Source organism: Mixophyes fleayi, chromosome 7 (genome assembly GCF_038048845.1).
Source record: "Mixophyes fleayi isolate aMixFle1 chromosome 7, aMixFle1.hap1, whole genome shotgun sequence".
Lineage (NCBI taxonomy): Eukaryota > Metazoa > Chordata > Amphibia > Anura > Limnodynastidae > Mixophyes > Mixophyes fleayi.
The window spans coordinates 23,434,579-23,458,209 of record NC_134408.1 but is presented as its reverse complement, the minus strand read 5'-3'; the positions used below and the strand labels follow the sequence as shown (position 1 = coordinate 23,458,209).

General features: G+C 41.4%; 1 protein-coding gene and 1 long non-coding RNA gene across 2 annotated transcripts in view; one reads left to right on the top strand and one right to left on the bottom strand.

Moving 5' to 3' along the window:
- LOC142097489 (uncharacterized) overlaps window positions 1-23,631 on the top strand; it is a 398,805-nt gene that overhangs the window by 22,433 nt on the left and 352,741 nt on the right. The window lies entirely within an intron of this gene.
- PRKCB (protein kinase C beta) overlaps window positions 19,898-23,631 on the bottom strand; it is a 143,746-nt gene continuing 140,012 nt past the window's right edge. The window contains exon 17 of the mRNA XM_075179358.1: window positions 19,898-20,356. Coding sequence (XP_075035459.1) covers window positions 20,204-20,356 — 153 coding nt within the window. The 3' untranslated portion in view covers window positions 19,898-20,203. The remainder of the gene's footprint in view (window positions 20,357-23,631) is intronic.

The following is a 23,631-nucleotide window of genomic DNA, read 5'->3' as shown; positions in this document are numbered from 1 at the left end:
CCTAGCGATTTGTGCAAATCAATGCCACTCATGGCGGTTGCAGAAGAATTTTAGCAAGTCACAGCAAACAGAATTTCTGAGCGATCATATTTTCAGTTGTGTCCTACCAGCTCCATTTTATCAGGCACCCAGACAGGACAGGACAGGACAGGCCGTCTCACAAGAATGAAGCCCGTTCACATAACGGGTGCTAGAGGCATAGGGGATCACCTTTTGAAAACCTTTAATTGCAGTGAAATAAGCCTCTAGTATTAGAAGAGACACCATAAGAACATCGCACAGTCTCCCCTAATACAGAAAACAAATCATTAGACACGGTCATCTATATAGATGACAGGTGATCTTTAAATGGCCACTAAAAGTGTCAAATAAATTGAACTAATATGAAAGGCTGTTTACCTGTATGGAGGTCCCTAAACCATAGCAGCATTATAGATAACAGAGATTGTGTGTCATTTTGTAAGAGAGTCAGCTGTAGGAAAATGTACGTACAGTGGTTGCCTTGTCAGTAGATTGATTACCTTTTCAAGTGCATCTGGCTAACTATGCTGAAGAACTGTGAGGAATAGATTACCTTGTATCATACACCCTACAGGGAACCACGTCAGGAACGGTTATTTGCCAAATAAAAAATATTCATCGACCACTTATACTTCAGCCTTCAAATTTCATCAAGACCATCTATATTTCAGAACAATGCATACAATTTGGGATGTGTCAGTTACATTGTTCATTTAAATCATGAATGGATAATTGCCACCATTCCGGACAGGAGAGGGCTTGCAAGTTTTGGGCCGGGGGGCAAGTCTCAACTCAGCAGTCTATTTTAAAGGAAAAAAAAATGGAGGTGGCCCAGTGACCCAGCCCAAAATAACCCACAGTGGGACAGATGCCCCCCAGCCCAGCCTGCCCCTGATTCCGGATTAGAAACTCAGGGCAAATTGGGCCACGTCTTGATACATCCAACCTCTTGAGATGAGGTTTGCTCCACGTACAATGACCATAAGCTAGAGAGGACATTTACAAAGCTTATAAAGTGAAACGCTGAGTGTACTAATCGCTGAACTGAATAAAGCCACGTCACATCCTTATCTTAAGGCCCGTGGCCCACTTGCCTCTCTGGCCCACTTTTCCTTTCTGGCAAATATAGAGAGTTACAGACCGCTCATAATGCAGTTCAAATATATTTTGTATGTTCGTTTCTTCTGTTTTTTTCTATCTAATGTTTTACCCTCTTCAGTATTTATGTTTGTTCCATCCTTTAACCAGCATGTATCACAATTACTATTGTTGTTGTACAGAGATTAAATCAGTTACTAAAATCTTACCAAAGTCCCCTTGCAGACTAAATACCCCCAATGAAATAACACAGTTGGAAGATTGTGCTTCTTTAAAAGCTGCTTCATTCATCAATGAGTTTATCTTGATCTTAAAGCCTTTTTTTTGGTACCATAACACTTCTGACGTAGAAAACCTCGTTCGTTTTCCTTTATGGATTAGCAAATCACTGTTTTGGATTGAGATTTATAGGTCCAGATGCCATTACCCCAGTGTATTGGGGCGTATGACGTTATATTTTCGGTTAAAATACACCCAACACAGCCTGATGTGTTGTAAGAGGAGGACCAGGTTATTACAAAAAATTACATTGTGTAAGGTGTCTTCAGTAGGGATGTTGGGAAAAGTAGGTTAAATTTCATGGGAACTTTTTACCCCAAGGACTATACACTAGACACGCGGTCACCCCCTAAGGTTAGAGGAGAGGAAATTTCACAACCAGCAAAGGAAGGGGTTCTTTACAGTAAGGGCAGTCAAGATATGAAATTCATTGCCAGGGAAGGTTGTGATGGCAGATTGAATAGATATGTTTAAGAAAGGGTTAGGCAAATTTTTAGCGGAAAAGTGTATCCAGGGATACGACTGTTAATTGAAATGAAGGATAGTAGTGGATATAGGGTAAAAATAGGACTGCAATATTGAGTCTGGGGGGATTTTCACAATTGAGAGATTGGCGGTTGCTTACTCTGGATCAATTTCAAATATAAATGCAGGATCGCAGGAGATCCAAAATAGGTTGAACTTGATGGACTGGTGTCTTTTTTCAACCTCCAACTATGTTACTATGTATTTAAGCAGGTTGTTTAAAAAAAATGGGGAAGAGGAACAAAGGAATAAAAATTAGGGGGGGGGGGCAGATGTCATTAGATTGATTAATATCAGGGCATGTGTAACAAAATAATTAGCATGCCTAAGAATAGTCCAATTGAAGTTGATTCAATCATTTTTAGGCATGCCCGAAAACCTGGATGGAAAATAACCGCTATCAACCTGATCATTTAGACGAACGGGCCCCAATAAAATATATTCGTTCAGTCCATAAAGGGCCGCTACACTCATGTCCAATACTGTTCCATGCACCTATTCTTTCATTATTTCAGTTTATCTCTGAGAATCAGCCGGAGAACTGCAGTGTACAATCAATTGGCATTCACCGCTGTGCCTGCACATAATGTTCATATTTTGATACAATGGGAATAGAAACAGAGAAACCTTTTAATATCCTGACATTATATTGCGTCCTCTACTCCCCTGTCCCAGACTCTCCATCACAATCACACCGAGCCAGCGAGTAGAAGACAAGAAAGGCCGATCCAGCTAATGAGTACAAAGGGTTTCTCTTACCACCTTTTAATTGATTCAATGCCAATGCTTTGAGGGGGAAGTTAAATAAAGAATGAGTAAAAGGGGATTATAGTGCCGATGAAACATCTATAAGATGGCCTGGAGGGGGATCCAGCTGAAGGTCAGAGATGGATGGGGAGCTAGGCCATGGCTAGCAAAACTAATGAGCTTCTCTTCTTCACATCAACTTTGATGAATGGATGAGCTGACAGCTCTGCTTTGCTTTGGCATATTAAACCAGTTCCGCTTTTCACCGAAGTGGAAAGTTTGTGTTTTTTTGTACGATGATTTTTCCTGCTATTTTTATAGTTAGGAACATTGTTTGTTACCAATGGGCCATATTTTATTGGCATAGAGAAGAAATGTCTGGACATCTAGGAGTTATTGGCAGATACGGAATAGATGCGCAGTGGAAGTGACCCTAAAATGGTATTTACAAAACAAAAACTTACTTGACCAGTGCTGGACTCACGGTCAGAATTTAGTGTGGGCTCAATGCTGCTTAATGGGATTAGTTGACCCCATTCCACTTTGTACAACAAATGGGATATAACTAGCAGCTATATTACAAAAGTATCCGGTTTTCTCGGTGCACCAGATGTTTTGCATATTTAGAAGTTAGGTAGGATGAGAGTTCTGCCAGGATGGTCCGACAGTTTGAGCCCGGTTTATGGTCGTCAGGAATTGGGTCTGACTTAGAACTTCCGCTAATGTTGCTATTGATCCCGGGTTCAAATGTAACAGTTGGATTAAAAGGACCAGTAAACACTCCGTAAATCAATTTTTATCAACCCCTCCCCCCTACACAATATTTGTGCCCCTTTATCCTCTCATTACAATGTTATCCTAGGAAGCCCTGCTGGAGTAACACTGATTCTACAGCAATGGGAGGGCCTGTATCTGGCCTACCAGCCAAGTGTAACAGTGCCCCATAGTCTGTGCAGCTGGGATCATGACCGCTATATTAATGGCAGCCGCCTACAGAACACTCGTGTTTAGAGTCCTGCAATGTAGCAGACATGATTCCCTTTTGGCAACTTTACCAATGAAAACATGGAGGCTGTCTTCTACCTGCAATGAGACCAGTATGAAAAAGACAAAGTCATTTGCTCAAACCTTTAACTGAGAATCGCAGGTCATACAAAAAATGGCACACTGACACTAGGGGTCCTAGAACAATGTCCCGCTGACACTAGGGGTCCTAGAACAATGACACGCTGACACTAGGGGTCCTAGAACAATGACACGCTGACACTAGGGGTCCTAGAACAATGGCACGCTGACACTAGGGGTCCTAGAACAATGGCACGCTGACACTAGGGGTCCTAGGACAATGGCACACTGACACTAGGGGTCCTAGAACAATGGCACACTGATACTAGGGGTCCTAGGACAATGGCACACTGACACAGACTTCTAGAACAATGGCACACTGACACTAGGGGTCCTAGAACAATAACACGCTGACACTAGGAGCCCTAGAACAATGGCGCGCTGACACTAGTGGTCCTAGAACAATGGCGCGCTGACACTAGTGGTCCTAGAACAATGGCGCGCTGACACTAGTGGTCCTAGAACAATGGCGCGCTGATACTAGGGGGTCCTAGAACAATAGCACGTTGACAATAGGCGTCCTAGAACAATGGTGCGCTGACACTAGGGGTCCTAAAACAATGGTGCGCTGACACTAGGGGTCCTAAAACAATGGCGCGCTGACACAGACTCCTAGAACAATGGCACACTAACACAGTGTCCTAGAACAATGGCACACTAACACAGTGTCCTAGAACAATGGCACACTGACACAGTGTCCTAGAACAATGGCACACTGACAAAGTGTGCTAGAACAATGGCACACTGACAAAGTGTGCTAGAACAATGGCATACTGACACAGACTCCTAGAACAATGGCACACTGACACAGTGTCCTAGAACAATGGCACACTGACACAGTGTCCTAGAACAATGGCACACTGACACAGTGTCCTAGAACAATGGCACACTGACACAGTGTCCTAGAACAATGGCACACTGACACAGTGTCCTAGAACAATGGCACACTGACACAGTGTCCTAGAACAATGGCACACTGACACAGTGTCCTAGAACAATGGCACACTGACACAGTGTCCTAGAACAATGGCACGCTGACACAGTGTCCTAGAACAATGGCGCGCTGACACAGTGTCCTAGAACAATGGCACACTGACACAGACTCCTAGAACAATGGCACGCTGACACAGTGTCCTAGAACAATGGCGCGCTGACACAGTGTCCTAGAACAATGGCACACTGACACAGTGTCCTAGAACAATGGCACACTGACACAGTGTCCTAGAACAATGGCACACTGACACAGTGTCCTAGAACAATGGCACACTGACACAGTGTCCTAGAACAATGGCACACTGACACAGTGTCCTAGAACAATGGCACACTGACACAGTGTCCTAGAACAATGGCACACTGACACAGTGTCCTAGTACAATGGCATACTGACACAGACTCCTAGAACAATGGCACACAGACACAGTGTCCTAGAACAATGGCACACTGATACAGTGTCCTAGAACAATGGCACACTGACACAGTGTCCTAGAACAATGGCACACTGACAGTGTCCTAAAACAATGGCACACTGACACAGTGTCCTAGAACAATGGCACACTGACACAGTGTCCTAGAACAATGGCATACTGACACAGACTCCTAGAACAATGGCACGCTGACACAGTGTCCTAGAACAATGGAGCGTTGACACAGTGTCCTAGAACAATGGTGCGCTGACACTAGGGGTCCTAGAACAATGGCACACTGACACAGTGTCCTAGAACAATGGCACACTGACACAGTGTCCTAGAACAATGGCACACTGACACAGTGTCCTAGAACAATGGCACACTGACACAGACTCCTAGAACAATGGCACGCTGACACAGTGTCCTAGAACAATGGAGCGTTGACACAGTGTCCTAGAACAATGGTGCGCTGACACTAGGGGTCCTAGAACAATGGCACACTGACACAGTGTCCTAGAACAATGGCACACTGACACAGTGTCCTAGAACAATGGCACACTGACACAGTGTCCTAGAACAATGGCACACTGACACAGTGTCCTAGAACAATGGCACACTGACACAGTGTCCTAGAACAATGGCACACTGACACAGTGTCCTAGAACAATGGCACACTGATACTAGGGGTCCTAGGACAAATAAAAGTTATTTGAAGGTGGAACTCTCATTTTAAGCCCTCATGTCATGAGGAATCTCCCAAATACTGGCTCCAATGCATATATCACAATGGCCTAAATAGCAATTGAGGGAGAATAATAGTTAAGATAAAAATTGGAAATACACTTGGTTGGTAAAACCCTATAAAACAAGTGAAAAACACACAAAATAAACCAGAATCACCAGTATATTCATTTAAAAGGTTTTTATTTTTTATATCATACATGCAGTAATCTGAACTAGTACAGCAATCCCAGGAATAAACAGGTCAGCAGACAATGGAAGACAATGGCCGTATTTGCCATCTTCATACATTGAAGGCCACAGGACCAAAGTCCTAAATTCAGACATTAGTTTGTAGTACAGATAGTATAGAAAGAAGTTGGACAACACCCAGCAGATGAGACCTCTCCACTTACAAGATGATGTTATCATTTCATTTATTTCACCTGGTGCCAGGTCTGGATAGACACAAATGTCCTATATTTTTCCGTAGCCCTTTATTGCCTGTCAGTAGTCCACTGTTCGTTCTGTATTATGTCCAAAAGACAACCTAAGATTTGGCACGTTGGACATTTATAACAACAAGCAGTAATAAATCACACTCTGAATTGTCGCGATTTGTTGACTTCATAAAAAGGCGGGACTTACACAGAATGGGTGGAGTTACAGGAAAAAAGTGGGTATTTCAGTGGTTATCTGGGCAGGGTTTGGGTGGACCAGAGTAGGGGCTTATTTTGTCCTGATTCCGCATTCTCAGCGTTAAGCTGGGTACACACTACAGAAAAATTTCTCCTGATGCAATACTGTTAACGATTTTACCAACAACAGAAAGTTCCGATCAGCAGCCGATTCCTGTGTACGCAATATACACGGTGTTACACGATTTACCTTCAGATCTGTGCTCTTCATCTGTCATAACCATCGGCTTAAAAGATTGTGACTCTGTAAACTCTATGAAGATCTATGGACACTGCCGGTCCTGAGTGCATACACTCTGCAGGATTGGAACGACATTGTTCCTTCATTTACAGAGATTTTTAGTCCGTTTATAAAATCAAATGAAACGATAGGATGGGCTTTGGAACAATAATTGTTGATTGTTGCAGTGTACACACTGATGCAATATAGATCCAAACGGTCGTTTATCGTGTGATTGGCCCGATAATCTGTTGAAAAACCTGTAGTGTGTACCCAGCGCTAGGATGCATGAATATTGCATGATAGGTGAAACTTCTGCCAGCAAATTGTTGCAACAGATATTTAAAACATTTTACAAAACTGCTGTGAGGTGAGCAAATAGCAGCCTGGGCAGTCGCTGTTTTACTTCTAAGAAATGAATCCTGCTACAAGTGGACAACCATTTTAATTGCATAATCAAGGGACCGTGGTAAAATATAAATTGATTTCGTTTTAAAAATCATTAACACACACATATTATATATACAAACACACACACACATATATACATACATACATACATACATACATACATATAAACATGTGTGTGTGTGTGTGTAAAGCATTTCATGCCATGACCGGTGTTGAGTTATTTGACATGTATGAAACGTTGTTCTCAATTTCACTGTAAGCTAGCCTCAGGCCTCATGCAATATATATCAGTAGTATTACTGACAGGATGTCAGATGTGCATAGGAAAAATCTTCATCAAACCATAACCTGAAATATCTGTAGGTCTAATAAGCCTATATGCCCATATTTGTGAGCGCTATTTCTCTAACACCTTCATTAGAAGTCTTTTTAAGCAATGTCTTTCTGGTACTTCTTTCAAATAAGAAGTGTCTCCTGTTGTCTGTGTTTTTAGTGTTAATGAATAAAGAGACCATAGAGAACTGAAAAAGTCCATATCATTTTGTGTTTATCTTATTTTAAATAGATGAAAGAAAAAGGGTGTCAGGAGACAGGATCCCAGGAGAGAGGAGATGGTGTCAGGAGAGTGGATCCCAGGAGAGAAGGGAGGGTGTCAGGAGACAGGATCCCAGGAGAGAGGGGAGGGTGTCAGGAGACAGGATCCCAGGAGAGATGAGAGGGTTTCACGAGAGTGGATCCCAGGAGAGAAGGGAGGGTGTCAGGAGACAGGATCCCAGGAGAGAAGGGAGGGTGTCAGGAGACAGGATCCCAGGAGAGAGAGGAGAGGGTGTCAGGAGGCAGGATCCCAGTAGAAAGGAGCGGGTGTCAGGAGAGAGGATCCCAGGAGAGAGAGGAGAGGGTGTCAGGAGGCAGGATCCCAGGAGAGGGGACGGAGTGCCAGGAGAAAGGGTATCAAGGTACAAGGGAGTGGGATTATTTATACTTCCACTCTGTTTACCAATACAATGTGCAGGGGTATTTCCAGTCTATCCAGCTGCCACACACTAACTTTATGCGCCTCTTTGTTATCGGCACAGGGCATCCGCTCAGTGCTCCATCGTCACCACAAATTAACACATCACCATTAAATTAAGTGTTATCGGAGCGCTGTCTGTTTGGGGAAGTCCCAGGGATTTCATCCCACCAGGCTCCTGATACCACCGCAATTAGCAGTGATGATTAAACATAAAGCGGATGCATTGCTCCTGTAATGGTGAATTGCATCTGGTTCCTGCATTAGGGCATAGGGGCACGTTTAAACACCACAAAAGCCCTCAGTGAGGTTTTTTGGGGGGACAGGATCCCAGGGGAGGCGTTATCTCTGAAGATTGGCACAGATTCTGGACATCGGTCCTCTGTGGTCATTAGCAAGTCAGGAATTAATATATTATTTCTTAGGACTAACTTAATCACTTTGTGATTTGAGTAACAGACAGGTCTAGTTTAGTAAAGATAATTGAGGACTGTCAAACTTAGGGACTAACATTAAAAATCAATGAACTGTGCAAATTAAAGTGACCCTGTTGCCTCCACACATTGCAAGCAGCCATTTTGTGGGATGAACCAATATCCGTAAGGCTGCAGTCTATTAATCCAATAGCAACTCGTCCCATCACTGAGGCACTTTGTGATGTAACTGGTTCCATGCGAATACATTTATATTTTTATATGCCAGGACAGTGATGCAATTAGCCATACACTATACAAATTTGGTCTAATTGGGTTGAAATCGGCCATATTAGCTGACATTCTCACGAAGACTGGTCCAGTAGACAAAATGGCCACCTCTATTGTGTGAATGGAACTTGTACACATCAATATGACAAAATCCTGTCCTGTATTAGAACGTTTGGAACAAATTAAGCCTATTCCAAGATTTTCTGACTAAATAGGATACTGAAATTTATAGAATATGTTATAAACTACCATAGGAAATCATACACAGCTGCAAGACATCATTGCTACACACCGTATATTAATACATTTAAAATCCCATGATAGAAAATTAAATTCACATACCCATTAAATCTTCTGACTAATAACTTTACATAAACTGTGCAAAAAAAGTCTCCTTGCGGTAATCAGAGGTGACTCAGAGAAGGAAGACGCTATTCAGATATGTGGGGCAGGAACGTTCACATCTCCTAAGAGGCTCATGCAATTGAAGCTTATCAGAGCGGCTAATGTGTTTAAGGGTGCAATAAAACTTCTCAGACACTTACATTAGGAATGAGGATCTCTGATGCACATTACACAAGACCTCTGGAAGTATAAATGTATGTTGGTAATCTCCCCCCACTGCGTCCATTGTCCTGCTTATCATTTGCATTACTCCCTCCTTCATTAGTATCCCTATTAGTTTATTCTACATAGGATTTCCACTGGAATAAAAAGGCTTGTAATTACATTTAAATAAATTGCTGCTTCTCATTAAATTCGTTTGGGTGGAAGCGGACGTGTAATTTTCATATACTAGTAGTGTCTGAAGTGAAACTGCGCAGAGCAGCCATTTTTAAAGACAACTTTCATTTGCAGTCTTGACAGTGGGATTATAGACTTAATGGGCATTCCCGTATAGAGGTGCAGAAAAATTTATTTTATTTAAAGGTGATTGGAGTCTAATTGTTCTAGAAATGTAGTGAGTTGTTCTGAGATTTACTGACTGTCAATTATTATGGAAGTCCAATTTTAGGACAGGGTAAAGAAGATATTTTCCCTTGGCCTCACCTTCAGAGACCATAGACAGGGTTGTGGGAGGTTTGGCTACACGCTCAGACCTGACATTGTTGTAAGGAACATTCTTGTTCCAAATCGGTCAATGATGCTATACATACACATATATGGCTGACTGGATTTTCTGTCCTAACTAAATTGGATAAGATTTTGATTGGAAAGAATGGATACCCATTAGGTAATACCCATTACCTAAACATGGTTGAGGCAGCCATTTTGTGAATTAAACCAATTTTTTCAAAAGGAAGCATATCAAATCACCAGGAACAGATGATATCACTGGGACAAGGCCTCAGTGATAGACTGAATATTGGATCAGTGCACAAAGTGGCTGCCTCTATGAGTAGGCAACCGATACACAAAGTTTCATATTACAAGAACTTTTGATTATATGAGGCAAGTTTTCAGCAGCTTCCCCCTCAAATTTAAAAACCAATATTTGACTTATCTGTTTACCCGGGACACACTTGTTGACATCATTTTAAAACTGAATACAGTGCAATGCATAGTAAGCAGTAAAGACATATACGCCCCAGAATTTTAATCAAGCTGTATGTGGGAGACCCCATCTTGTTTTGTGGCCCGAACCCCTTATGGCAATAGAAGTATGGGCTGATTGTGTCTGCTTTTAAAATATATTAAAGTTTGGTGCTTATAACTCTAGTGTTCCATAAAAAAACATTATATTTCTGGATTGTGCAGTGGGACTCGACAAATGTACGGTGTATAGCACCTTGCGAAAAAACACTTAAATCCTTGTAATGTCACAACCTCATTGAATTTGAGAGGTAGGAAGAACTGACTGAGATTTCTACTTGCATAATTAATAGTGCCGTACCAAGTAATATTCATCATTAATATCACCCTGTACAGCATTCCTAGGGGAGAAGTGTCTCAAATATACATCTGAAAATGTTCTAGACAACACCCCCACAGCCCTTAGCGCCAGTCACTCTTGCAACTTATCTTCAAATGACTAAATATAAAATAAGACTTCACATAAGATACAAGTGGCCGATATTAGTCAAGTAAGAATTTTCATCTATGAAATGAATAGTGAGAGGGCAGTAAAATAAAATAAAAATTTGCTTATTAAAATTTGAGAAAAGCAACTTTAAAGCCAGGAAATACATCTGAGGATATGAGAAGTTCACAACCTGAGGTATCATCATCATCATCACCATTTACTTATATAGCGCCACTAATTCCGCAGCGCTGTACAGAGAACTCACTCACATCAGTCCCTGCCACATTGGGGCTTACAGTCTAAATTCCCTAACACACACAAACACACACACACACAGACAGAGAGAGAGATTTGTTAGCAGCCAATGAACCTCCCAGTATGTTTTTTGGAGTGTGGGAGGAAACCGGAGCACCCGGAGGAAACACACGCAAACACAGGGAGAACATACAAACTCCACACAGATAAGGCCATGGTCGGGAATTGAACTCATGACCCCAGTGCTGTAAGGCAGAAGTGCTAACCAATACGCCACCGTGCTGCCCATTCAGGTATGTATTTTCTCTGTCGTCTCTACGTTTAAGTGTAATGGCTGATGTAGGAGTAAGGACCCTTCGTAGTGGATACAGTGGAGGCAGCCCTTTTGTTCACTAGGAACTAGAAATATCACTGAGGCATAGTTTAGGCCCTGGGGCAGTGCTACAGAGTACCTGGAAGGAGGTGATCCTTAATTATTTGACTGGTTTCCTGAAGGTCATTACTGCTTTTTATTCAATGTTCTGCATTGCAGCTCAACAGCCAAGGTGGCCCTAACAAACTTATGCTAAGGTGACCATTGCTGTGATATACTGGAACTGGGTCGATGAACTTACTTTGGATTCTCCTGTTGATCTGGAAGATGTTTTTCACTTAATCTCCATCATCAGTCAACTCATTGTATTCCCGATCCACAGTCCTCTTTCTTCCAACGCTTGAAGTATAGATCCAGAAGCTACGTCTAATCGTAAGCTAATAGAGGTTGACTGCTTTCAATAAATATTATACTCATCCGGCCTCCACTAATGGGTCCCGGCAGTCTCCAACCCAGACACTATAGTAGAGAGATGTCTTGGTCAGAAGTATTCTCCTCACTCATCTGATGTTCTATGATGTCTATTTCCCTTGACTTCCAGGTCAATTTGGGTGACCGGATGACTATCACAGACTCCAGATCCATAGGGAATATTATAGGTCTATGATGCTAGTCATGGAATTCCCATGGTAATTATTAAAGTGCCAATCCCTGAAGAAACTATTTATGTGTCTCCAATGTCCTATGGTCCTCTCACACAAGAAAAAACAATCTTTCCCGGTTTCTATTTTCTAAATCCATTAACATGTTTGGCTCACAGTGGTTTAATCACCTAAACATTCCATCGTTCCTAGAGTGCCTTGATTGGCTTTATATAATCCGGAGGCTGACTGTATAAAAAAAAACCTGTTGCTGTCAAATTGTATTTATGTAATTCAAATTGTATTAAAAATTGCTTTTTCAAGCTTCACTGCCAGTCTCGTCTCCACTTTCAAAGTACATCGTCGCTCTGGACGCTGTTCCGTCTCAGGTACCTGATGCGCTAGACAGATGTATTCAATAAGAAGCCTTCAGACAAGCTACCAAATAATGGTCCTTATAACTGATTGATTTATTGCCAGAAACTCAAATGCCTTTTGTGAGGATATATTCTCTGTCAGAGCTAAAACTCAAAGTGCTGGATGATAATATCTTGGATAATCTGAAAAAAAGTATTTCAAAAGTCATTTGACCTTCCTGGTAAGACAACCCATTTTCTTTGCTGGTAAAAAAAAATGATGTCATTGACTATTGAGCCTTGAGTTGAGTCACAGTTAGAAACAGATATCTCTTATCCTTGATTTCTAAACTTTTGGAATGTCTACACTCTGCTAAAATGTTTAACAAGCTTTGAGGGGCATACAATTTGGTTCATATCAGCATTTTACAAATCATGTACTTTTGTAGACATTCTAGTCTAGTCACAAAACATTGAAGACCATGTTCAAGCTGTCCTAGGATGTCTCGGACAATAATTTGCTAAACTTGAGAAGTGCACTGAGGATTTACGGAGTTAAAAACTATTACCCCGACAGGCAGATGGACGAAAGCCATAATGATTGACCTCCTTCACAAGCTGTAAAGGGAGTTGATAATTTTGTAGACTTTACTAATTACTACCAATGGTTCATTCAAGAACCATTGCTCCTCTCACAGCTTTCACTCATAACGTTCTGGTCTACTGGTTCCCCCGCAGTCCAACAAGCTTTTTGGGTTACTGAAATCTGCTTTCAGCTCCAGTCCTGACCCTACAAGTCCATTCACTTTGGAGGAAGATGCCTCAGACATGGCCATGGAGGCCTTTCTGTCTCAACAACAGAAAACTAAGATGACAATGCATCAATGGCCATTTTCATCAAAAAAGGATCCAGTGAAGAATTACAGCATTGGAGAAAGAGTGGTTCGCTTTGAAGGTGGCTTTTGAAGAATGGAAACAAACATTTTTTGGAGTGGGCATAAACTAGACTATTTTATTATAAGAGCCAGGAATATATTAAGACAGCGCACTGAGTTAATGATCGCAAGATGAGGCGATCCTTGTTTATTTCCAGGATTTCACATAAGTTATTGACCTGATTCTCAAAACGTTATGCCGATAGTTTGAGGAACTGGAGGTTTATCTCAATTTCCAGAAACCATCTTGCCAGCAGGAACTGTGGTGGATGCCTAAATACACCTCCTGCCAGAGAGTGGCAGCCTCTACTAATCACAATCCTGTCATTACGCTGAAATAATTTTGCGCTATCAGAAGGCCTACGGAAACAAGTTCAAACTCGATCTCAAGATACAAGCATTGCAGACCACCTGGGAGTCCAAACAGCTTGTAAATAAATATGCAATACTGGTGGCCAAACACAGAAGACTCTATTCAGCATTAGGTTTCAAGACCCATTGTCTGTGGTCATGCCAAAACCACTCGTTCTTGCCTGGTGCATCTTCATTGGCCACTGCCTACTGCATCTGAACATCCGTCTCTGGATTTCAATGCAGAGCTCCAACAGTTTGAAGATTTCAACACTATTTTCATGCCGATTGATCAATTTACCAAATGAGCACGTTTTAATCCAATAAACAGAGTCCTGACAGCACCTCAAACAGTCCTGTAGGAAGTGTTTTGGTAACATGGCTGTCAAAGATCTCGGGGAAAGTTGATTTAAGGATAAAACATAAAAGTTGAGCAGTGTCTCTGCTGTCACCCACAGATTGCTACAAAGGCTGTTTGAAGCATGAGACCAAAAGGTCCTTCGAGCCAATGATCTCCTCTGGTATTCCTAATCCGTTACTCATATAATATGCATGCAACCATTTAAGACAATACTTTTTAAACCGCTTACATAAGGGTTAAGCAGGGAGGGAAGACTTTCAGTAAGTCCTTGAGGACTGCTGATAATACAGAGTGTTGGGATTGCTCTAATTAAGCAGTGATTAACCAATTAACTTTGATCTTCAACACTAAGGGAAATTTATTACTCTGCAAAATGGTGGATTTGTAAGGGAAGCTAAAATATACGTTCTGTGTACAAGCCAGTGTCAGCAATCAACTAGCAACTATTCCCGCTAGAAGAGAGGATCTCTGTCATTCCCATAGTTACATATGGGAAGGGAGAACCAGGCCCTCTCTTGGTTCAGTCTCCAATAGCCATACCCAACTAGCAGAAACATGGTATCATCATCATCATCATCATTTATTTATATAGCACCACTGATTCCGCAGCGCTGTACAGAGAACTCGCTCACATCAGTCCCTGCCCCATTGAAGCTTACAGTCTAAATTCCCTAACACACATACACACACACACAGACATACACACACAGACATACACACAGACTAGGGTCAATTTTGATAGCAGCCAATTAACCTACTAGTATGTTTTTGGCGTGTGGGAGGAAACCAGAGCACCTGGAGGAAACCCACGCAAACACGGGGAGAACATACAAACTCCACACAGATAAGGCCATGGTCGGGAATTGAACTCATGACCCCAGCGCTGTGAGGCAGAAGTGCTAACCAATTAGCCACCGTGCTGCCCAAATCAAAGTATACTTATTAGCTGCACACCGTGGAAGCAGCCATTGTGAGACTGTTGTCACTGGTCCCTTGTGGATCGATAGGCCAATATTCGTTGAAGTGCTGTTCCTAGTGAATTGAATAACTGTATTCCCATAAATATAGGCTCAAACCACATCTGTAATGTAGTTGACAAGTCCAATTTAAGTAAAATTCTGAGAAAATAGATATTCATGCTAAAGATCCCCCTTGGTAGAGAATGATAACGGTTTGAAATATTTTGAAGCTCCCCCTAGGAAAAGTTGTGCTTGGGGCAATGTGAGCCAGTTATGTGGGAGCCACCTCCAATATTTGCGTTAACCATTTCTATATATGGCATTGAGGAGGGGGGTTAGCAATCATTTTTCAAAGCTCCTATGATTGGGGTCTTATGTGACCAATTCTAAAGTTAAAATCTCTTAATGGGGAAGTAAAGCCACTATATGCCATACGCACCTGGGAGATCCCTGAGGGAGGTGAAGTGTGAGGATGGAGGGGTGTAGGCCGCAGCCAATCACATCATTTTGGCTCCACCCTCACAACGGTGCATAAATGTCATTTTGCCATGGTGGCAGAGGCTAAAATAACGCCATTCAATCATGCCGTTTGTCTCCAAAATCTGGTGTTGTGTGGTACAGAGCTGCCTGTATATTGATTCCCAGTGAAATACAGCTGCTTATCCCAGGTTTTGATATTGCATATTATAGAGATGTATCACCCGTGTTTAACGCTAGTCAAGCAAAAAGGTTGCGATCACTAATGGAAAGCTGTATTCTAAAATATATATACATTTTGTACAGGACATTAAGGGCATACATGCCAACTCTCCCGGAAAGTCCGGGAGACTCCCGAAATTCGGGTCAGTCTCCCGGGCTCCCGGGCAAGCTGGCATTTCTCCTGCATCCCAATCTCACCGAGAATCGCGTCATTTGACGCGATTCTCGGTGAATCCCTCCATTTTGGAGGGCGGCAGGGATTTTGGCCCCGCCCCTGCGACGCAAATTACGTTTTCACGGGGGGCGGGCCAAAATAACGCGATTGGCCTCGTCCCGCCCCCTCCCGCCCTCCAGTCACGCCCCCTCTCTCGGAAACAAGTTTCCGGGAGTTGGTAAGTATGATTAAGGGGCATATTCAATTGTTGCCGTTTCCCACAGCGTTAAAAGTATTATCGTTATTACGGTAATACTAAGTCGGATTTCAGCTTGCAGCTCCCTGAAATCCAGCGTGAAGGGTACTGTAATAACGGTATTTACACGCACTATTACCGTAATGACGGTAATAGTGTGCACGCCGCGTTACTTTTACATGTAACGCCAACAATTGAATATGCCCTTAAGTGTGCAAATTTCCCCCATTAATTTAGTGTTAGCGCCCAGATTTGAGTGTGGCGATAACATAGTTACCTCTAGATGGAGGTCACATTTTAAGTTACTTAATTTCCTCTCTATTTCCTTGTTCTTTCTTTAAAAATAATTTAGTGTTTGAATCAGTCTCCTACTCTAAGAGCAGCCTATATCGGTGTACAGACCTATGGAATTTTTAGCCACCTGAAAAGAACATGTTATCTACAAAACACCAACACTGCTACAAAGCAGTCGGAATATTGTGTGTGTGGTTTCAAAACTTAAATAAGTAAGAAAATTGAAATAAAAAAAATAAAAAATAGGGTTAGGAGCAATTTCATATGAAAAAAATAATCATATGTGAAAAATAACTTTTCCTAAACTACTAATTCCAGCATGACCTGGCAGCCACAGGTTGACTAAGACTAACTCGCAAGAGATGGATTTTGGAGGGAGAAATTTAAAATGAAAACTCTATGGCACAATAAGTATATTAAACAGAAATTATCACAGGTGCGAACATAGGATTTTTGTGGGCAGCATGCCACACTTTTTGCAAAATGACAAATCACATGTTTGATACAGGCATGGCATATATACAATATACACACAGATTACAATGCTTATTCAGAATTGGGAATCGTATTAGTACATACAAATGCTGCCCTTGTATAGTCCACAAATTATATTATACAGTAAATATGTGGTTTAAATGGAAAGCTCTACATCGCCATCTTGTGGTCATGTAGAGCAGCTTTATTAGCACTTTATCAGTGCAGGTTGGGTACCAGTTAGCAGAAGAAATATCAATACACCAAAATATTATTGCATTAAACAGGACAGATAGTTATCCCCAAACACCCCCAATAATCCCAAACGGACGTCTTAGGCTGTCTATGATCGTAACCACTGAAACCATTTGCAATGTTCTATTCCATCTATAAATTAATCTCCAATAATAATAATAATACTTATAATGCGCATCATAAAATGCTCGTGCAACCTGTGGTCTTGTGGGACAACAAGTCTCAGCTTGCCCAGACAGTTTTTGTTGTTGTTTTTAAGAACAAGCTTAAACAACCTGTCTCAAGCTGTTGTTAAACCACAAATCTCAGCATCTGTCTGGCATGTCATGCTGGGACTTCTAGTTCCACCACAGCTGGCTACCTCAGTTCTACCATGATCAGGTTTTCCATTAATAGAATACAAGTAGAATCCTACACACTTTATAATACCACCGGTATTTCTTGTTTCATCTCGTGTGGGCTTGGAGCTCGTCTAACCTGAAAATGCTCAGGGGGAGAATTAAATATGTGTTCGTTCCGAGATAATTAAGTCAGGTTACTGACAGCTGAGAACTCTTCATAATGTAATAGGCTTTCATTAGCTTGTATAGAACCAGTGATAATATCACTGCCTTTATTACTCTAGCCCCAAAGAGGATCTGTCACAATTAATTTACTCTGTCAGATTTAGTAGCACGTAATAACTACCTGTAATATAGTACAGCCGGGTATTTCTTTTTCCCATAACTTACTTTTAATTATATACCATTGTTTTCCTTTTCCTCATTCTCTATTACCCAACAGCCCCTCGTGATGCCAGTGGCATCCTATACAGATGACAAAGGAGACAGATTCAACAGCAACTCTAGTATCTTAAAAAAAAATAAAAAATTGAAACCATGAACGCTGAAAACAAAACAATTGTGTTTGACAGAGAACACATGAAATACAGTCCATCGGAGACCGCTTTTTGTGGGCTCCCCCAATATGCATGAGAAACGAAGTCTATGTATTATCTAGGACCTAACGCCTCAAACAGTAGTTGTAAAATACCTTTGGTATCTCTTTGGTTCTTGGTAATGCTATAGGCCAGTGTTGGCTAACCTGTGACACTCCAGGTGTTGTGAAACTACAAGTCCCAGCATACCCTTCCAGCAATAAGCTGCTATATATTGGCAAAGCATGCTGGGACTTGTAGTTTCACAACACCTGGAGTGTCACAGGTTAGCCTGCTATAGGCTGCATGCCCTTGAATATATTTTTAGCCCAAAATATGTCTGCTTCCCTTATATATTGGCATATATCTTTAAAATGAGACAAAGGAGTAGATTTACTCTCCCATCTAAAAAAAGAAAAGTGGAGTTGTTGCGCATAGCAAGCAATCAGACTCCAGCTACCATTTATACAGTACCTTCTTGAAAATGACAGCTAGAATCTGATTGGCAACACCTCCACTTTTCCTTTTAAGAACGTTTAGTAAATCCACCTCAAAGTCTTGTTTTGCGCACACATGTGGCTCTCTGGCAATTACAGGAATACTTTAATGCACTATAAAAATATAGGTAATTATTTTGTATTTAATTATATAGTATATATGTTAACATCATTGCATGACAGTACAGGTATGCAAGAAGTGAGGTAAAATATAGGTAATGTCCAATAAAATAATCTAGATTTTAGGTTGAGAGAAAAAATCCTAATAGTGAATAACATAAAAAGCATGCAAACATTTCGTATTTTATAAATCTACAGTTTTTCTTTCTTTTTCTTTTAAACGCTACCCTAAAAATGTTTTTTTTTTTCCCCATTAACTTTCACGCGCGTTCAGGATCCTGATCGTGCAAAAGTAATACATTTCACAGGATCTAAGATACTTAAAGGAAGGAATGCAGAGTCTATGCATGACTGATCTGAGGACTCTATGCTTATTGAAAAGAAAAATATATAAGTATATATATGCTTGAATTGCTTCTTGAAAACCTGAAGAGTTGTGTGTTATAGAAATGACCCCACTCTACAGCTGCACCATCTCGCTAATTAGAAGTAGGATCTGCAGGTATTTTACTAACGAGATTTGTGTTAGGCTGGGTACACACTACATAATTTATTCTCCCCAATGCGACATAGCTGACATCTTTACCAACGACTGAAAAACAAGAAAAAGTCCAGATCAGCAGCCGATTCATGTGCGCACACTATACACGTTTTACCATCAGATCTGTGCTCTTCATCTGTCATAACCATCAGCTGAAAAGATGGTGACTCTGCAGACTCCATAGAGATCTATGGACACTGCCGATCCTGAGTGCTTACACACTGCAGAATTGAAACGACATTGTTCCATCATTGAACGAGATTTTAAGCTCGGTTTAAAAATAAAATCAAACGATACAATGTACTTTGGAACAATAACCGTTTATCGTTGCAGTGTACACACTATTGTGATATTGGGCCGAACATTCGTTTACCATGTGATTGGCCCGATAATCAGCAGAAAACACTGTAGTGTGTACCCATCCTTAGGCTATAGCATTCCAACCTCAAATAAAATATATCTGTATGATTACATATATGTATATGCAAATACATCTATATCACACAGTAAACACACATGTAGCCATACCCTCTAAACTACAAAATGATGTTGGATTCAATAGCCAATCAGAGAGGTCTAGGAACAGACTCACATTTTTTGAGGAGCCAAACAATAGGTGACTTTTGAGGCATCATGGCTGCCTGCATTCTGGAACTTGGGCAGGGCTGCCTTAATTGCATAAAAAAAAAGGGATTAATATGTAGTTCCCGGTATGTGAGCTGCCCAAGGGTCCTGCATCGCAACACCGCTGGATTTAAAAGTGAGGCCCAACCCACCATATCATACTCGGGGCTGCAGATTTCCTGTGCGTGAAATGACGAGACTCTTATCTTCCTGCTACACATTGATAACAAACTCCGGGTTTGTGTACGAGAATCCGGCAAACTCGTTCTGATCCAGGTTCATGATAAATAGTTTGTCCGTGGGGGTGAGCTCCACGGGCTGGCGGGTGAATTCCTTGTCAAAGTTAGACGTGTCCCTCTTGTCCTTCTGCAGAAGGGAAGAAGTGAACAAACTCTGTTATTCGGTAGACAGGGTGACAGGAGAGAGATGGATGGAAGGGCGGAACACTGCCATTTTTTAATATAACCTTGTTTAATATTATTATGACAACTGTACTTTGGCTCTTCCAACTCGGTGTCTCTTTGATGTTTCTGATGATGATGAAGGCAAATAAACACATTTACACCATCTGCCACTTAAACCTTCTGTCACACGTTCCGCTACATGCATACGTCTTGTCACCCAAAAATAAAGCTGTGGAGGCAGTAATTAGATACGCTCCATATAGTGGTCTGTAAATAATAATATCAGATAGGAAAATATAAACCCGGGAATGTTTTATTTGTCTTAAGGTGGAGCGTTATCAAAGAAATTGGTGGTTTTATTGGGGAGAGGGTAAAAGCTAGATTATTACATACATGCCAACTTTCAAAACGTCTCACTCGGGAAATCCCAGGGAAAAAGTCATGTGACAGGGGGTAGGAGGGGGCGTGTGGTGACATCATCGCAATACCATAGTTCCGCCCCCCGCTATAAAAATGCTGAAATTCACGGCATTAAATAGCAGGGGCGCCCCATCATTCAATGCCATAAATTTTGGCGAATCCGGGAGGTTTGCCTACTCATCCGGGAGGACTCCCTAAAATTCGGGAGCCTCCCGGGAAATCCTGGAGAGTATGCAAATATGGATCATCATTATCAGCTATTTATATAGCACCAGTAATTCTGCAGCACTGTACAGAGAACTTACTCACATCACTTCATACTGGATCCACAATAAATTTACACAAACATCCGGATCCACACAAAAAGCCAGATCCATACTAAATTCACACGCAACTAGATCCACACTAAATTCACAGAAAAAGCTGGATCCACACTAAATTCACCCACAAAAATAGATCCATACTAAATTCACACACACACACAGATCTACACTAAATTCACATACACACCCAGATCCACACACAACTCTAGATCCCACACTAAATTCACCCACAAGCCTAGATCCATGCTAAATTCACACACACCCCCCCAGATCTACACTAAATTCACACACACACACCCGGATCCACACTAAATTCACAGAGAAAACTGGATCCATATTAAATTCTCACACACACACACACACACGGATCTACACGAAAGTTGCAAAAAAATCCAGGTGTACACTAGTATGAATTCGGGTGTATATATGAATTTAGAATGGATCTGGGTGTTTGTGTGAATTCAGTGTGTATCTGCCAAAATCCTTGTGTGTATGTGAATCTGGTGTGCATCCAGCTTTTACTCTCTTCCTTGATTAAAATACAAATATAAGGGTAAATGTATCAAGCTGAGAGTTTTCCGGCGGGTTTGAAAAACCAATCAGATTCTAGTTATCATTTATTTTGTACATTCTACAAAATGACAGCTAGAATTTGATTGGTTGCTATAGGAAACATCTCCACTTTTCAAACACGCCGGAAAACTCTCAGCTTGATACATTTACCCCCCCCCCCCCCCAAGTCTTAACTTGTCCATATAATTGGGGTGCCAGGTTGTCGATCCCAATCAACAATCTGATGGAAAACATTCAGATGTGATCAAGGAGTGGGGGAGGGTGTAAAATCAGAACTGAAAGTATGTGTATAAGTATCTACACAAATCAGCCAACTGCACATGAGTGGCTGCACAGGACAAAGATCTAATCGCCCCTTGTCCAGCCTAAAGCTAGGTACACACTACAGGGTTTTTGTCCAATAATCGGCTCAACTAGCCGACATGCGACCGCTCGTTCAAAAGTCGGGTCAGTGTGTGTAGTGACACGATGGTCGAAAGTCTGCCCAAATGGACGATTCTCGCCTCATTTGATTGGTCGTATTGTTAAATATTTTCGTTCCAATCTCGTTTCCGTTGTGTAGTGTGTATAAACTTCCGGTCGATCCACAACAGTGAGTACGAAATTACAGTCATTGCTCAGGACAACATGGCTGTAAAAAGTCGCTAAAGGGACGTCCGCTCATCCCTTTATCGTCTAAAACAAGGCTAGAGTGTATGCAGCCCATGGACCGAGCGATCGGACCATAGATCGGATGTAAAATCGATCGCCATAAAAAGTTGGTGGAAAATTCTGTAGTGTGTACACAGCTTAAGCAAACATGTGGGCAGCAGTATTTAAGAACTTTTTTTTTTTATTACTGCAAAGCAAGATTTTAGTTGGTCCTTTGCATACATTAATAAATACGTCTGCCTGCTGCAAATCTGGTATTCAGGCTTTGCACTAGAAAAAAAAAGACCCCATATTAAATAAGCGTTCAAGGCTTATTACATGTTGGCCTGTTGATTTACTTGCTTCCGCATATTAGGACGTCCCCACCCTGCAATGAATAGTCTTCATTAGCGCAAGGGTTAAATCCCTGCAGCAAAAGCAGAAGATCTTCACCCATCTCTTTGCAAGATGCCCAGAGTTCACATGTTCTGACAGTTACCATGACAACCGTTCTACCATGCTACACGGAACACGCCATATGAATGTAGGCCCCGGTGATCTCTTTTACAAAATAGGGAAGTTAGCCTTCCAGAGCGGGCACTCCTCTGGCTGTGCCCTGAGGGTTACTACTATAGCGCACATCAAAGATGGCTGCGCTTATTGCTTAACCCATCACAGACACTTGCCTCAGTCTCATGTAGGATGTGATCTGACATTATAAGACCGTATTTAAGAATTAAACTCAATGTGCAAAACAATACCCATTGATTTTCTGTCAGATTGAAAGTGAAAAACTCTCTTATATGAAGGTGATGGCTAAGGGTAAAGCCATGGAAATGTCTCTTTGTTTTCAGGTCTGTATGTGTCAAGCTGAGGGGCTTGTGAGTATGGATCATTGCACTAAAGACATTACTGCTCTAACCAATTCATAGGCAATCTCTAGGTCTGAACAACACCTCCCAGCATGTGCAGTTGGCTTACCTGTAATATCTCTTCACAGGATTATATGCAATCTGCAATTGGTAACTGTATATATTCCTGTATCTGCAGAAGGTAATATTATGATCTCTCATCAACAGATGCTAATTGTCTCATATAGGATTTCTGATGTTCAGGGTTTCATTTTGGGGGGAATTTTGTGTTTATTATAGCTTTTTTTCATATGGCAAATAAATAGAATTATATAGTTTCAAATCTACCATAAAAACCCTGATAAACTCCATATAATGTAGTGTTTTATTCAAAAGAGAGAAGAGAGGGAAATGTACCAGTGGACAGGGTCAAAGGAGAG